Here is a 17,199-nt window from a genome sequence, read left to right on the forward strand (position 1 = left end):
CTAGGCGCCGGCGTCCCCCAGTTTCAGCCCATCCCTCTGAACACCGGCTCTCGTATCCAGCTGCTGAGCAACGGTTCGCTGCTTATCAAACACGTGCTGGAGGACGACAGCGGCTTCTACCTGTGTAAAGTCAGCAACGACGTGGGAGCGGATGTCAGCAAGTCCATGTACCTCACAGTCAAAAGTAAGAATCCACATCTGATGCAGCTGTAATCAATTTCTGCTTCGCTGTCTGGGCTGAAGGAGCAGTAGGCTGAATTGGCTTCCATTATTTTCAGGAGTTAAGCTGTGCAGCTTATGAACGAACAGATCATGACGAGAACATTTTTCTATATACATCAGTTATACCTCACACCTCCACGTGAACGTGTCTTAGTTTAATGTCCATGACTGCTGGTGTCCTGCTTCCACGAGCATTAGCATGTAGCTCCCCTAACGTGCTAGGAGTGGTACTTAGATGCAAGTGGGGATTATTTTCCCTCTGCTACTGTTATCAAACTCGAGCATGAGGTTCCCTGCTGACAGGCAGCACTCTTTCTTTCTCCGTCTCATCCTCTGTTTTCTTCTTGGGTGTACATAAACAAGACTGTGACTCCAGCTCAATTTAATATTTAAGTTAGTCTGACAGGATAAAGGTCAGGTGTTCAAAATGTTCTCTATCATACTGTGACCTCTGACCTCTCTGTGAAAAATAATTTGTGCAGAACCCGCCTTCTGGGTGAATCTGTATGTTCTATCATTAATATCAGCGGGCACATCGTGGATATTCATGTGTCACTGTAATTAAGCCTCGCAGTGTACAAGGCTGAGAAGCTGTCAGCACTGAAACAGCAAGCTCAGAGAGGAACAAACTCTGTGTTTTCATAGGTCAGTTTGCTGACTGTGGCACCCAGTTGCTATGCAGCAAGTTGACCTATGGCTGTGCCAACCTTTTTTCTTCTATTTTCTACCACGCAGAGAGCAAACACTGCAGCTGCAGCTACTGCAGTCTCAACTCTCAGTAGCATATCAAACTCCAAACACTGATTTTCATGTATTTCAACTGAAGAAAATGATAAGTGAACAAGTTCTTACGGCACACAGTATGCTTTAACCATTAACTAAAAAAATACATAAAATAAATTGGGCCTGCATTTTCTTTATATTATGCTTTCAGTGTATCTGTTAAAATCCACCCATATGTGCTCCTCAGGGTCACAGAGAATGCTAAAGACGTTAGAATAAGATAATATAGCTCAATAATTTAATCTTTGCTGTTGTTGAATGCAACAGCAATGCAGATCTTCTCTTTTTCTCTCATCTCTGACCTTTTTCATTTTAGTCAACTTTTAGTCCCTTTGTGAGGTCTTCTCGCAGGAGTTCACTGAGATAATGTGCAGCAGCAGAGAAGATATTGGTGTGCTTTTCTGGGTGACTCCTCAATGATCATTCTCATCAATCCCCACCCTAAGTCAGAGCTCCTAGGTGTATGTGAGGTGTGCAGAAGGGAGCATAGAGTTTATTGGCCGAATCAAACATGCTGGTGTGCACACATGCAGCTTATTTACATGCTAGAACGTGTAAAGTGCATTTTCCACACACTGCCACATTGCTTTAGTATCAGTCACTGTGCAGTCCACCCTTTGGGCTTCCTTATTAGGGGGAGGGTTTTGATTATCGATTTATTGATTAAAATCGATTCTCGCTTGGATAACGTGATATCGATTCATTAAAATCCTGAATCGATTTTTTAATATAAATTTATTTTGCTCGAAACACCAGAATCTCAGGTTAAACCTCACAAAATTTCAACAACCACCAAACAGCTAAAACAGTAAATGAGAGCAGGAACACGGACAAAGACGTAAACACAAAGCGCGGATCAGAATCAGTGAGATGTCGCCTTTCTCACCCGACGGCACGGACACGAGCTGAAAGCCGACAGCTCGCTGATTCTGATGTTTCGGCGGGTCCGCGCTTTGTGTTTGCGCCATTTTTGCCCTGATTCTGAAGCTGCAGTTTTTATCTCTCTCCAAACATTATTAACTGAACCAGCAGCAAAAGAAGCAGCAAACTCGATTCACATAAACATCGTCATGAATTCCCTCTTATTGTTTTGCTGCCACCACGATAAAATCACACTACATGCACAGCTGTCTCTCTCTCTCTCTCTCTCTCCGACAGCGCTGTCGGACGCTGTTTTTTTTTTCCTTTCACTTACTTCCGAAAAGAGAGCCTCATTTCTGCCGTTCAATACTGAACAAATCTAAACTTTTTAAAATTATGCAAAATTGCAAAACGCTCAGCTGTGTCTCTAAAACCTCTGTAACTTTGCTCTGCTTCACGTCAGCAGCATCAGGTACTGTTCATATGTTCATTAACGGTTTTGTTTCGTTTTTGATGTACTGCAGAATATTTTTATTAAACCCCAGGCCAGGAAAATCACCTTCATGTTTTTCTGTGTTTTATCCTCAGCTACTTTGACACAAAGGCATCTGCTGTGATGCTCACACCTTTGATTATGTCTCGCAAGTGTCAGCTTTCTTTTTATAGATATAAAAATATAGAAATGTACTGATGCATGATCTGAATTATAATATTTCTGACTGTCTGAGGCAAAATTTCCCGATTCAAATTGAATCGACGTGGATTGAATCGATTCGGGACCTTGTGACTCGGAATCGAATCGATTCTAGAAATGAGTGACGATACCCTGCACATCCATGATGTTCCACCACATCACAACACAGTGAACTCATCGTCATGCACAAGAAACCAGTTCGAGATGATTTGAGCTTTGTGACATGGCTCGTTATAATACCAGAAGAAGGCATCAGAAGATGGGTACACTGTGGTCATAAAGAGACAGACATGCTCAGCAGCAATACTCTGGTAGGCTGCTCTGTTTCAACAATGCTCAGTTGGTGGTAATGGGACCAAAGTGTGCCAAGGAAATATACCCCACACTATTATATCAGCAGCCTAAACCACTCATATAAAGCAGGATAAGCCCATGCTTTCATGTTGTTTACTCCAAAGTTTGACCCTACAGTCCAAATGTTGCAGCAGAAAACAAGAGTCATCAGATTCTGATGCTCAGTTTGAACTTCAGCAGGTCGTCTTGACCACGTCTACATGACTAAATGCACTGAGTTTACCCCATGAGACTGGCTGGTTAAATATTTGTGTTAACAAGCAGCTGAAGAGGTGTATGTAACAAAATGTCCAGTGAGTGTATGTGTGTTATTTGTGGAGGACATGAACAATCAATAACCCATACCTCTACTCGACAGGAAACAGCAGTGGACTGTTTATGCTGTGTTATTGGTGTGCATTTTGTATTCTAGTAGGAAATGGAATCGTGTGAGGAGTGAACAGAAACTGCTTGCATAGTTTCACTTTCATTGATCCTAATATTCAGCTGCACTAGCTGCCACAGCAGTGTGAGAGAGTTGTGTATATGTGTGTGCGTGAGAGAGGCTTGACCTATTGAATGCACTCTGCTGTTGCTGCAGGCTTCAGTTTCACGTTGCACTGGGCTCTATCAAAGGGAATTCTAATAACTTCACTACTGAATAATGTACGCTTGCTTCTCACAACTAGTAGTTTCATTAACATGAACTGTAACCGTAACATGATTTACAGCTTTTATTATTTATATGAAAACATGTTCTTCTGCTTTAAATGAACAGAAACATGTTCTATTCCTTTAAAGCGCGAGTTATATATTCCCAACATAGTTGGGTGAATTTTTGAAGCCACATACACACACGATAGGCCTGTGGTGCTGATAAAATCATTTTTCTCCCTAAAGCACCAAGTGCACTGCACCTGCACATCTTTAGTTGGAAAGATGTTCAGGGATTTGTGCTCTAAAGATGCTTCTTTCCACCCAAAGTAACCAAAATGAGTCTTCCTCACTCCTCATGCGACAACATATGCAACTTATTAGAAAATATCAAACATTCGAGCAGCTGTAAAAGCGACAAAGATGACTCGTTTATAAATAACTTGGCTGAGATTACTAGAATACCTTCTCCTCCCCTCGCTCTGTCACGCTCTCCAGCAAACACAAACACTCCAGTCCTCTTGAGGCCGTGCTGTCGATAATCTGCATTACCGAACTATAAAGTCACCTGCATCTATCACAGTTCTTTCTGCTATTAGGCTAAGATACAATCAGCCACTGCAATCAATGGCCTGCCTTGCTGTGTCTGCAGTCCATGCCGCTGTCCGTAGTGCTGAACTAGCAATGCTGGCTGTACTCTATTCCTAAAATATCCCTTTAATATTTCTCAGGTCATTCAGAAACATCTGTGCTACAAAAAACAAAAAAACATATACACCGGCTCTGACGATAACGCTTGCGGGGTTTTACATGAGAAATGACTAAACATCCAGTTTTTACTGCTTTGCTGTTTTGTGCAACTTGCAGGTAAAGTGACCGAGTTAATTAACCTGCACTTGTATAATTCATATAATGTAATACGATATCTATATAAAATACCCCAGCTTGGATTGTACAGTGTAAAACATGGGAAAATCCTGCCCCCCCCCCAAAGGAAAAAAAAATTCTTAGGTGCTTGTAAAGTAATTTTTTAAAACTTTGCTATAAAATTACAAAGAGACAGTTGTAGTATGGAGAGAAAGAAGGCGATTCGATAAAACTGAATTGGAGATTTATGGTTAAGGCAGCCTACAATGGAGGCTGCAGGCATGTAATAGTATTTCTTACATTCAATGTAGTAAAATGGCCTTGAAATATCATTTTTATATTCTCTATAGCTGCCTGCGGGCTCCGCATGATTTTGTACAGAGCAAGCAACTTTATTTCAGTCAATAACGATTGCTAGTTAATGGACCCCCCCCCCCTCCCCCCTTTGTATTAGATGCCATTGATTCTCACGTTCATGAACTTTAGTAATATTTGAGAACATTGAGAACTTTTCATTTGTTCTGTAGGTGTTCAGCAGATCTTCCGAGCTTACACTTCTCTTCAGGAAATGTGCAGGCAAACATAAAGAAAGATCAGTGCTACCAATCGTCATAGTCCAACATTTTCTATCATAGTCGAGATTTGAAAAAAGAAAATTAAGTATAAAACGTTTAAGATCACAGTCATATTTTGTTTAATCCAGGATCAGTTCATGTTATATACAAGATGGTATATTCTGTATATAAGTGAGTGATACACTTTTCACTCCAGACATTTTTTTCTAAATGATCTTAGAGGTGACGGGGCTTTCTCCATTGCCGCCCCGAGGCTCTGGAACAGTCCTTGGAAGTCTTCAAATGGAATCTAAAGACCTACCTATTTTCCAAGGCTTTCCAATCTCTCTGACACCTCTTTTATTCTGTTTTAGCTATTCAGGTCTTTTACCTCATTGAATGATGTTTGCATGCGCATACATGTATTTAATGTTCACGTATGTGTGCTTGTGTGTGAATGTGTGCATTTTTGTATATGTATGTGCATATTTGCATGTACACATATTTTTTACAAACATATATGGATGTCTTACAATGTTTTCTATAATGTTTTCATCTTATCTATTTTAATTCTTTTTATTATATTATCCCTCAGTTTAGCACTTTGGCTGACACTTGATGTCTTTTAAATGTGCTATATGATTAAAGATGACTTGACTTGGCTGGACATTTCTGTACCACAGTTACTATATTGATGCCACGTCTGTATGGGATCATCAAAGTAGATCAAATGTGAACACACTTCTTTCTTTTTCTTTTATAGAGTTATTCCAAACCTTCTTAGTCATTTGTGATTCAGTTAGCACTGACGTGTCATCTTCACAGTTAGAATACTTCACATTAGAGGAAAATGTGATATGTTCTTTTGGGCCTCTGATCATACTTAGCTTCCCCTGCTACCATTGGCTCAGCCCCATGCCGAACACTCATCAAGAGATCAGATTTCACATTTTAAACCCCAGCTTGTACTTGTTGTACTCGAGATGCTTTCTGTAAAGCTGAACTAAAGTCGCCTGAGTGGTGTATAATTTTTTTTCTTGGCATACATTGTATATGTTTTTGTACACGCTGCAGGAATATTTTAGAGTTTGTGTATTCATGTAAAACACATCGTTTGCATTGTGCTTGTATGGAGAGGATACAGTTGTGTGTGTGGGGGTGTATGTGTGCCTTTTATGAGAGGTTAGAACTCTTGAGTGCATTTCTGCTTCATTTAAATCCATCAATACCTCAATTAGTAGCTGACGTGGGCTCAAGGGAAGTGCAGTCTGCATGTTTCTCTGCTTTATTTGCACTCTCAGCCCATTGTTTCGTCTTACACATTCAGCAGTGAGAGACTGAATAACACACCAAATAGTGTTAATCTAATGAATATACGAGTTATATAGCAAAAGATCTATTTTACATATTTTTGCTGTTCGTTGTAATTGGTTATTTAAATTTTTACGCTATTTTATGAGTCTAATTATGTCCGTATTATGTTATATGTCCAAGTGTTATCAGTTGGTCTGTGTAATTGAATTTTGTGTTAAGTCTATGAGTGTAAGTACAAGCAAAAAAGAAACATTTAAAATTTACTGGTTATTTTTAACCTGCTCCTCAAACTTGTTTGTTCTTTTGGTGCTGTATATACACAGGGCTGCAGTGACACTGAAAAAGTTGAAAAAGTAGTGTTTATTCTTTTTAGTAATCCTTTTTAAAAACCAAATTAGTAAAAATAAAAATGAAAGCACAGGGTTAAATATTAAGCAGGTGTTTTTGTGATTTCCAGCTACTAAAGGTCAGCATGACTGGCTCTCTAAATAGCATATAGCATTAACATAAAATTTTAATACGATGGATACTACCAACTTTTTGATTAAACAAACTAAGTTAAATTTTTTAAAAAAATTAACTAAATAAAAAAACAGAAAATCCCATTGAGCTTACCTTTTAATATTCACCCTAATCCCCAAAATACAAGAGAAAGCAAGGTGTCTCCTAAGAACACAGGCTGCGGGCTACGAATTGCTAATGCCATCTAATCATGTGCAAAGTGTTAAGACCAATGTGTGACCCACCTGCCACTGGGACATGACCAGTAAATTAAGGTCAGAGTAATGAATATCATCACAAACTAAATTTATATCATTTATATCGATAGTATGATATGTTACCCTACATGATGATTAATTTTAAACTGAATTTCTTCTATTACTGCGGCCCACCTGTAGTTCTGTTGCAGCCCAGCAGGTGACCCCAGCACACACTTTGGGACTCCATCCATCTATCCGCTTCCCCTTTTCAGGGTCGCGGGGGGCGCTGGAGCCTATCCCAGCTGTCATAGGGCGAGAGGCGGGGTACACCCTGGACAGGTCGCCAGTCTGTCACAGGGCCAACACACAGGGACAGACAACCATTCGCACTCACATTCATTCGCACCTAGTGACAATTTGGATTATCCGATTAACCTATCCCCACAAGCTGCATGTCTTTGGACGGTGGGAGGAAGCCGGAGTACCCAGAGGGAACCCACGCAAACACGGGGAGAAACATGCAAACTCCACACAGAAAGACCCCAGCCTGATGTTGGAATTGAACTCAGGACCTTCTTGCTGTGCGGCAACAGTGCTAACCACCGTGCCACCGTGCTGCCACTTTGGGACTCACTAGCATAAATAGCAGAGGTGCACATAAGTGGTCCGCAGTCCCGCATTCGCTGTCAAAATAAAAGACGCACACCAGATAAGAAGTTGCAACGCTGTTTGCGAAGCCAGCTCACCTCCTGCAACCACTTTTCCGAGAATATGCGTTTCTTTTGCGGTTCGGACTCCTTCTGACATTTCTTTGGGGGTGGAGGAACACCAAAGTGTAATTGCTTAAAGTTGTTTAAGTTGAGTTTGCTTCTTCGACATCTTTATAAGTTCTAAACAAATGTCTGTCCTCCTCCAGAAAATCTTATGTACACAAATGCGCGTTGCAACTGACTATAATTACAAATTACAAAAGGAGGCAGAACTGAAACTGAGAATAAATAAACAGGAGGAATAACTTAGAATACAAAACTGAAAATGACCAGGACAAAGCACACATTACAAAAAATGTGAGGATAAACAGAACCAAAATGTCAAAACTCAAAACACAGGGGCAAAGACACGAGACCGTGGCATTTTAGTTTCGGACACATGGTTATTGTTTATTAAGTAAATAGTGTTCACCTTTTTTACACCTCTTCTAATGTAAGGGAATTTGACCATGTGGCAAAAAGCTTTGAAAGGGTATAAATCTTTGCATTCCTCTGTTAAGTCCTCCTCTTCCTTTCTGTTGTCTTTGTTCCCTCTCTTTCACTCCCTTCTCGACCACCTCAGCTTTCTCCTCCTCTCCTGTCTCCCCCTCTTCGCACTCACGCTTTCTCCTCTACCCGTCCGTGTTTTATTACCAGGCCCCTGTAATATTGCTGGATATTAAAAAATATACATCAACTGAGCAATTACAGGCCATCAAAAAGAATAGGTTTAGCCCGGGGCTGTGCAAGTGCTGCACGGTAGATGCATAGAGATCAGATGAGGAGAAGGCCTTACCTCTGCTCGGGCCACTGAAGCACAGCCGAGAAGATGTAGAACATTTTAGGTACTGCATTGTACTTCGCATGTTTCATTCACACGTGTTTGTATACAAGGTCAAAAACAGCTTGAATACCTCAATGTGCACAGAGAGGTATTCATATGTGCAGTCAGGGGCACAGGAACACTTCAGCAGTCAAGCATGCGCTCGTAGATACAACCGTAAATGATGAATACAGTCGTGCACACGTGATTTCACAGTCATTGTGCGCCCTTTCTAGAGTTCTTTTCATGAGCAAACATGATCCCTGTTGATGTTAACTCGCCGAGGCCTCCGATTTAGATGGAGAAAATAGCCCCTGTTAAGGAGCAATAACATTTAGAGATGGGGCTGAGGAGACTCTGTTTATAGGACTCACTTAAAATTCATAGTTGCTATGCAAAATAAATCAGCAGTTTCCTGCGCGGGGGCAGTGGGTACGGGAATGATGGCGCTGGGAGCGAGGGAGAGGGAGGGGCTCCAAGTGAATAAGGGATGAGGTTTAAACGTCGGCAGTCCCAAGTCTGACACGCACAATAGCGCACAGACCCGAGCGTGCACATCCGCGCAGGCACACACAAACGCGCACGAGTATCAACCCCCTTTTGATTTTTGCTGGCTGCTTCAAAGATGAAAATGTGCTGTGAGGGAGGGAAAAAAGACAGAGAAACATGTTGAAAGAGTCTGTGTGTAAGTGTTTGTTTGTTTGTATGTGGGGGGAGGTTACTGTACGCGGGATCCGTGCTTGTGTGCGGACGTGCTTGTCGAGTCTCTTGATTTGAATGTAGAGCATCAAAAACAAAAGACTGAGAGATATAAGTCTGATGTTTTTGGCAGATGGCAAATGATCACAGATATACAGATGTTTCAAAGACATGTTTGAGCTAATTAAAAGATAAGGCACACAATTTAGTTTTCCCTCTAGAGGGAATTTACAGGTTGTTTTAGCCACACTAGAAGCAGAGATCCTGAGCAGGATGGCAGTGTTATTATTCTGCTCCTTTCATTTTAAAAGGAAAAATTGTATTGTAAACTTGATAACACCCTTTGCCATCATCAGGCCAAGGTTTTTATTCATCCAATACTATTATAACATTGTTATTTTGACACATTAGTGTGCTGTTGTTATCATTTAACTCATCAAACATCCTCACAGAGCTTATGGCATGTGTGTAAGCCTGAACTCACCTTAAAAATCCAACGCTGGTGAGGCCTTGATACATGTGGTATCCGGTATAGCGACACCTTCACGCATGCCACCGAAATGATGAATAACAACTGAGCAAAAAATAATCTGCAGCATTTTTCAGCCTGCGTGACGTTTCAACACATCAGAGTAATTCAAACGCCATCATGCAAATAGCCATTCACACAAGTGTGGGATAATAAATGATTAATTATGTTTTCAAGTACTTTAAATGGCTTGTGATTGTCTAACCTTCCTGGCACTCCAAGTATAATCAAAGCGTACTGTGTGCAGCCAAAATAAATTATTACAAAGTTAGCTACAAATGCTGGTTCAACCACAGGAATGCTTTGTGTTTGTGTGCGCGTGTGTGTTTGTGGATGACGGTGGGTAACAGGTCTGTTTCTACAGTGCTCTCTGTGTTTTACTTTGGATTTGTTTGTGTACATGCATGCCTATTGTGTGTAGATGCACTGTGCATGTGTGCAAGGCCAACGTTGCTGTATTTATGCATTTCTGAGTGTGAGTATGTGTGTGCGCCTGTGCATATCTGAGGTTCGTGTACGCCTGTGTGAGACAACAGCACGGCCAGCGGACTTGTCTGCTGTGTATGAATAATCAAAGTGGTCTCTCTCATCATTAAATCATCACTGTCCTGGTGGGAGCCTGAGGAGGGAGATGGAGCGAGAGAGCGAGGGAGAGAGCGAGGGATCATAGTTAGCGCTGCAGGGGTACATGCTCGCTCTCTCTCCTCCATCGTGTACTGTGGCTGAGATGTGTCATGAGCACAAGTCTTTTCTGCTCTCTGCGCTCGCCCACTTAGCTCCCCCAGACACATCCGCTCTCGTGCGCACACATATTCATACATACGTGCACGTTGTTCAGGAGTGTACAGACACTCGCGCACTGAGTCAAACACACGTATCGCTTCCTTTCTTGGAAGCGAAGGCCTCGGAGCGCTGCTACAAAAGCATCTGCCACATGTAGCTGCTGTTACTGTCCTATTCAGTCACACAGTCCTCACCACTGCGTGCAAACACCTCAAAATGCATAGCGCATATATACCGGTAGTACAAATGTGTTTTCCTAATAAAAACAAGACTTGGAGATTTGTCTTTTTGACAGAATCCTTTGTAGCTGATTAACCGACGAAAGCTGCTCCACTAATTAATCTTAAAATGACAAGGAGTCTAAAGCGTCTCTCAGTTTTGCATCATTTTGTAACCTCTTTCAGCCTATTACAACCCCAAACCTGCCCATTATTAAAAAGCAGATACGATATCATGCAAAAGTCTTGAGTCGGCCCTCATTTCTTTATATTTTGCTTTCAGGGAGCCAGACTTTCTTGTCTTGAGCAATAGCTCTCAAGGCTGTCTGAAGGTCTTTCAAAGCTTTACTTTGGACATTTGCTGTTTTTCCCGCTCTGTCCAGTCCAGTCCTTGTACCTGACCAGTTTCAGAGGAATGTTTTTGTTTTGTTTGCTTTCTTAGCCACTTAAGACTGACATATAAATCATTCAAGCATAAAAAAAGCAAGGCTGTTGTTTCTACACACACCAGCAAAAAAATCTATTTTTAATTGTATCTTTAGGCACTTTGTTACTAGTGGTCTGTCACAAAAAAAAATTTTTTTGTTCAATTGATGAAAAATACCAAAGATAACAGTTTGATAGCCATAAAATCTTTGCACCGCTAATTCCCCAAGAGCTATGAACTGTGAAAACTTGGCAGCATGGTTGCAGGCCTAAAAAACAGCAGTACCTGAGAGAGTCATCTTACTCCTCAGTCGATCGATCTACAGTTCACTTAAGCTTCATCAGAAATGGTCTCAGGAATATGGGAAGGAAAGGTTAAGGTATGCCCAGTTAAACAAAAAACTCAAGTGAAAATCAGTGGCAACTAGTCTTATGAAGAGACGAATCCATTTTTTGGCTCTAATCATCATCAGTATGTAGGGAGAAGGTCAGGAGAGACGTACAGCTGTCTGTAAAACACGGTGGAGGCTCTGTCAGGGTTTGGGGCTGCGTTTTAGCCAGTGGTGTTGGAGATTTGATCAGAATTGATGGCATGGCAATGACACATGGCCAATGCAGTAAAAGGATATTGGATAGGAAAAACACACACTGCAACACTGTCAGTCATGGACTGGCCTCCCCAGAGCCTGGACCTCAACATTATTGAAGCAGCGTGGGACCATATTGAGTGAGGATGGGGGGAAAAGGCAGACAACATCCGAAGAAGAACTTTGAATGTCCTTCAAGAAGCCTGGAGAACTATTCCTGAAGACTACTTGAAGAAATGACAAGAAAGGTTAGTTAAGAGAGCTCAGGTTGTGTTGAAGAATAAAGGCGGACATAACAAATATTGAGTTGGAATCTGGTTAGAATCGTACAAACTCTTTCTTATGTATGGTTGCACATTTCAGTTGCTGAACCCATGTCCCATTTTCCATGTCCCTAGTAAAATATAAGGAAATGAGGGATGGCTCAAGACTTTTGCACAGCACTGTAGACTAGAGAAAGCTAGGGTGACAATTGGCAGGTAAGGACATGCATAATCCCAAGTGGAAATCAAGATTTAAATGAATGTCCTTAATATGCTTTTACAATTTATTCAAATGCTCTTGTGAATACAATTTTAATATAAAACTTTAAAAAAACTTCATAAAACATTATTTACATGTGGCAAACATTATTTGATGTATTATTTATTGTCATTTGTTGAAATCTGTGGCTCATATTTGTCTGCTTAGATACCTTTTAAGATTCAGTATCGTCTGTAATTACAGCTTTTCTAATAGGAGTGATTCCCATAACCATATTCTGCTGCTGATTTCGATGTGCTGTCTAACACTACTGACAGCAGTCGGATCCTCTGAATTGTTTTACTTGAATTGCAAAGTGTATAATAATAATTGAGATAATGCTCTCTTCGATGGAGATTAACATATTCATTCAGTCTGCTCAGACTGCAGGAGCTAATATGGTGTAATCCAATTCAGGAGCTTCACACCTTAGAGATCATTATGGTGTGAATAGCACCTGAAAGTCTCTGCGAGTGTTACGATCAGGAGACAGCTTCGTGTAAGAAGGGAGAAAAAGATGGAATAAAAGAGAGTGTGAGTACGAGAATAGTGTGAGTAGAGATTGTGGGTGAGAGACGTTCACAACAGATACTCATTCTGCTGAACGACACACTCGCACATGGGCTAGATGTGCTGCTAATGAGCCTGGTGTGCGGTTACGGTGTAGAGCCAGACCGACTCCACTCTCAGACCGAAGGGAGTTCAGTCAGGAGTCACTGCTTTTTTCTCCTTCCTCCATTCCTCTACCTCATCTTCAGAAAGGAGCACGTTACCCTTCACTGTCTTTATCAAAGCAGGCGCTGGCTTACCTGAAAGGCTCCTTTTCAGTCTTCTAAGTACTGGGAGAGACAGGCAGACTCAAACAGGAGTTCGTGGCGGTCCCTGGAGTGTTTAAGTGGTTGTCATAATTGTCACAAAAAAGCAGAAATAGAGTTTTCTCAGCATTAGACAAGAAACACAGTAGAGTGTGCCATGTTCTGGGAAATACATATTGATATATTTTAATTTGATGTAAAACTCTATGCTAAAACGTGAAGGTAGTGATTCCAAAGTGGCACATACACATTAAGCATTATGTCACATCCACATATAGAGAAACCTAGCACTAACAGTCAGGAAATTAATAAATCTTCTACTTTATTTCCCCTCAAATGGTGCCATATTTGTGGGTTGAGCAGCAGAGTTGAGCAGTTGGGTTGCGCCCATGAAGAACTATTGACTCTGGTTTGGTCTTGTTCATTGGATCGGATGATTGAAATCTGAGGAAACACTGCTGTGAGATGGAACTCAGAAGTGTTCACAGTTGTTGGGGTTAGACTCCAGGCAATCCCAAATCTCCACCGTCTGAGACCAAACTCTATCCTCTGAGATGACAGTGCTCAACCCCCACAGAGCCGGGTTTATCAGAGACTACCTCCAATATTTGGGAATTGAGAAGATGTTCCAGGTTGCTGTGGCTGTGTATCTAAATAAATAAATGACCCCAAACAAGAGTCAATAGCAAAATAAGCTGTTTGGCATTGACAGAGAATATTTGGCAAATTTTTCATGGGCCCAACCCTCCTACTCAACTCTGCTGCTCAACCCACAAATGCATTTTCCTTACATAGGCGATATTTAAAGGGAAATAAAGAGGCTTTCCAACAATATAGGATTTATTTGCAACAAAGAAATAGTCACCCTTCACACCCCAAAACAAATTTCCTTCCTTTTTCTGTATATAGGTAGATACATTTGTGTGTGTCAGCTTTGTGTATGTAGTGGAGTTTTTTCTACTCTTCGCTCGATATGATGACAAAGAGAGGGGATATCCCTAATATGGTCATCTCAATTATGTGGGTGTGGCTGTGAGCAGGGTAATCCTGTCTACTTGAAGTTTAACTCTTGCTCTGAAAGTTTGCTCAAAGGGAGGTTGGCCTTAAAAGGAGAGGCGCTAAAACAGCTTGTTTCAGAGAATCATGCAAAGCTACTGTAGTGGAGTTCAAGAACAAATAAATACAGTAAACCATATTGTTTTCTTTTCACTTTTACTCATTACCCACCCAACTCTCCGTTCAGTACCAGCCATGATCACCTCCTACCCGAACACCACTCTTGCCACGCAGGGTGAGGAGAAGAGGATGAGCTGCATAGCTCACGGAGAGAAACCCATCATGGTGCGCTGGGAGAAAGAAGAGCGCATTATCAACCCCGAGACCAGCAGATATGTGGTCACTGTCAAAGAGGTGGCCGACGAAGTCATCTCAACGCTCGTGGTAAGTGCTCGGTTTCACTGTAAATCGAAACGCATTTCAAATCTTCGGGGAGCACGCCAACCTTCAGTCATTTTATCTGTACAGACAGATGGAAAGCAGAAAGGGAGGAGTAGAGGAGGCAGGGCAGAGGAAAACTCAGGCTAAAAGACATTCTCATTGTATTAATCTTTGAGTATGAATTATTAATTATTAAGGAGGTATTTTCCAATTAAATTTAATGGTTAATACACATTATGAACAAGTACAAATGTAATGCAGTAAATTGAAGCAATGTACGCCAAGAGATAATCGAGTGGAGGTCCAGCCTCTCTCTAGTTTATCGCAAATTAAAAGATGAAAGTGCTGGAGATGAGTTCAGTGCCCTGCTGTCTTTTAAACTCACTCAGGATGAAACAGTGTTTTAGATTCCTACCTGATAGCAAAGCTCTGCACACTTGAAAGCCTCGAGTTTGGTGTGTTTCTCTGTAGATTATGCCTACTCTTCGCGAGGACTCTGGGTTTTTCTCCTGTCATGCCATCAACTCCTTCGGCGAGGACCGAGGCATCATACAGCTGACAGTGCAAGGTGAGCTTCAACTCACCTCAGCTTTTTTTTTTGTGTCAGTGGATTGGTTTCAGGAAAAAGTTTTGAGTGATTTATTGGTGTTTGAGATATTTCGTATCTCTTTCTCTCTCAAACTTACTGTTCCACAGAACCTCCTGACCCTCCCGAGGTGGAGATTAGGGATGTCAAAGATCGAACCATAGCGCTCCGCTGGACTATGGGCTTCGATGGAAATAGCCCGATCACAGGATACGATATTGAGTGCAAGAACAAATCAGGTAGACGCGAGGAGAGGGGAGCGATGTAACTATCACGAGTCAAACTAAAAAAAACAACAACAATCCAGAATTAATAAAAGAGCAAAACCTTTATCGATTGTTTGACAGTGTGTGTTCACCCTCTTGTGTTTTGTTTCTTCTAGCGTCATGGCTATCAGCCCAGGTAACCAAAGATGTCTCGCCACAGCTCAACCAGGCCACTATTATCGACCTCCACCCTTCCTCCACTTACAACATCCGCATGGTTGCCAAGAACGTTATCGGCAACAGCAACCCCAGCAATGAGCTCACCATCACTACTGATGAAGCAGGTCAGTGAGCTTCAGTTTGGGGGAGTGATATTCTGTTTAACGTAGAGCCTGTTTCCTCCGGCCTCGCAAACCTGTTGAGTCGTCATGCACGTAATTATTTTGCAGTTGCTTTAAATGCAGGTCATCATCATTTTTTATATCTTGAGAAACAGCTCAGTCCACCGTTGCTTTTAGTCGTCTCTATCAGTGTTCACTTACCCTCTATTGCCTATAATGATCCTCCCTCAGGCATTCCAGCACATTAAAATGGCACATTTTATCAGATTCATTGCTAAAATAAAGTGCTAAAATTCATATATCATTCCTCACATTATTTAAGGTTAAAGTTGATGATGTTACAAGTTTTTTTTTCTTTTTTTAATTATTATTAAGTTAAGGTGAAACCTGCTGGGGTCATGAATCAGCAAGCGCATCGAGGAACATGCAATCTTAGCTCAACAGCACCATCTAGTGTAGCTGAACGCGATTGAAAACAAATGAAATTTCACAGTGAATCATCTTTCCCCGCATTATACCCAGCGGTGTTTAATAACGTTAAATGATGTGCTTCATTTGCAGCTCCTGATGGCCCTCCACAAGATGTCACTCTAGAGCCCACCTCCCCACAGAGCATCAAAGTTTCCTGGAAGGTGCTGTTTGAAAGTTTTTAAGTGCCGCTTTATGAGCTGAGCCATTCATACACAGGGACTATTCTCATGCATCTCATTAGTCATCGAGAATAAACACTAGACAGTCTTTTAATTTACAGCCGAATTTTTCCAAATACAGACCAAATACTGATTTGCATTTGCCATTCTATTTATTTATTAATTTATTTTTTGTGTGTTTTTCAGGAATTTAAACAAACTGCAATAAAGTAAAAATTATATCTTGAATTTAACAATGAAATGAACACAGTAATTAAGTGTATTCAGCTGCATTGATTAAAATCTGTGGTATGTATGGACTGACATAAGACAAAGTATTAATGTAATTATTTCAAATATAAAACACAATTAGCCATAAAGTATTTCAGAATTACCCAATAGGAAGAATCTGAGTAAGTCTGAGCTTCCTGATTCTCCTCACAGCCTCCACAGAAACACCTGCAGAACGGTGTGATCCGTGGCTACCAGGTGGGCTACAGGGAGTACAGCCCCGGTGGGAGCCACCAGTTTACCATTATCAGTGTGGACAGCACGGGCGATACCACAGAGAGCATCGTGCTGGACAACCTGAAGAAATTCACCCAGTACAGTGTGGTGGTGCAGGCTGCAAACAGAGCAGGCACCGGGCCGTCTTCACAGCAAGTGGTCACTAAGACACTGGAGGATGGTAAGCAGGGGATGTGGGCGCCTCTTACCTGGTGCATTTCCATGCAGCCATACTGAAAATGTTGCACTTTAGCAGTTAGAGTAGTTTGTAGCATAATAATGCATTTTAGTTATTCTGTATTTGTAACTGAAGCAGTTTTAGATATTTTGAACTGGATCAGCATATTCTCAGATTCCTC

General features: G+C 41.3%; 1 protein-coding gene across 4 annotated transcripts in view; it reads left to right on the top strand.

Moving 5' to 3' along the window:
- Window positions 1–17,199, top strand: part of dscamb (Down syndrome cell adhesion molecule b) — a 134,094-nt gene that overhangs the window by 99,275 nt on the left and 17,620 nt on the right. For all 4 annotated transcript variants that reach the window (XM_076892287.1, XM_076892288.1, XM_012917205.3 and 1 more), the window contains exons 11-17: window positions 5–184; window positions 14,378–14,574; window positions 15,043–15,139; window positions 15,268–15,396; window positions 15,540–15,707; window positions 16,266–16,336; window positions 16,778–17,021. In XM_076892287.1, the coding sequence (XP_076748402.1) occupies window positions 5–184; window positions 14,378–14,574; window positions 15,043–15,139; window positions 15,268–15,396; window positions 15,540–15,707; window positions 16,266–16,336; window positions 16,778–17,021 (1,086 nt within the window). The remainder of the gene's footprint in view (window positions 1–4; window positions 185–14,377; window positions 14,575–15,042; window positions 15,140–15,267; window positions 15,397–15,539; window positions 15,708–16,265; window positions 16,337–16,777; window positions 17,022–17,199) is intronic.

The sequence above is a fragment of the Maylandia zebra genome, linkage group LG14 (assembly GCF_041146795.1).
Source record: "Maylandia zebra isolate NMK-2024a linkage group LG14, Mzebra_GT3a, whole genome shotgun sequence".
Classification (NCBI taxonomy): domain Eukaryota; kingdom Metazoa; phylum Chordata; class Actinopteri; order Cichliformes; family Cichlidae; genus Maylandia; species Maylandia zebra.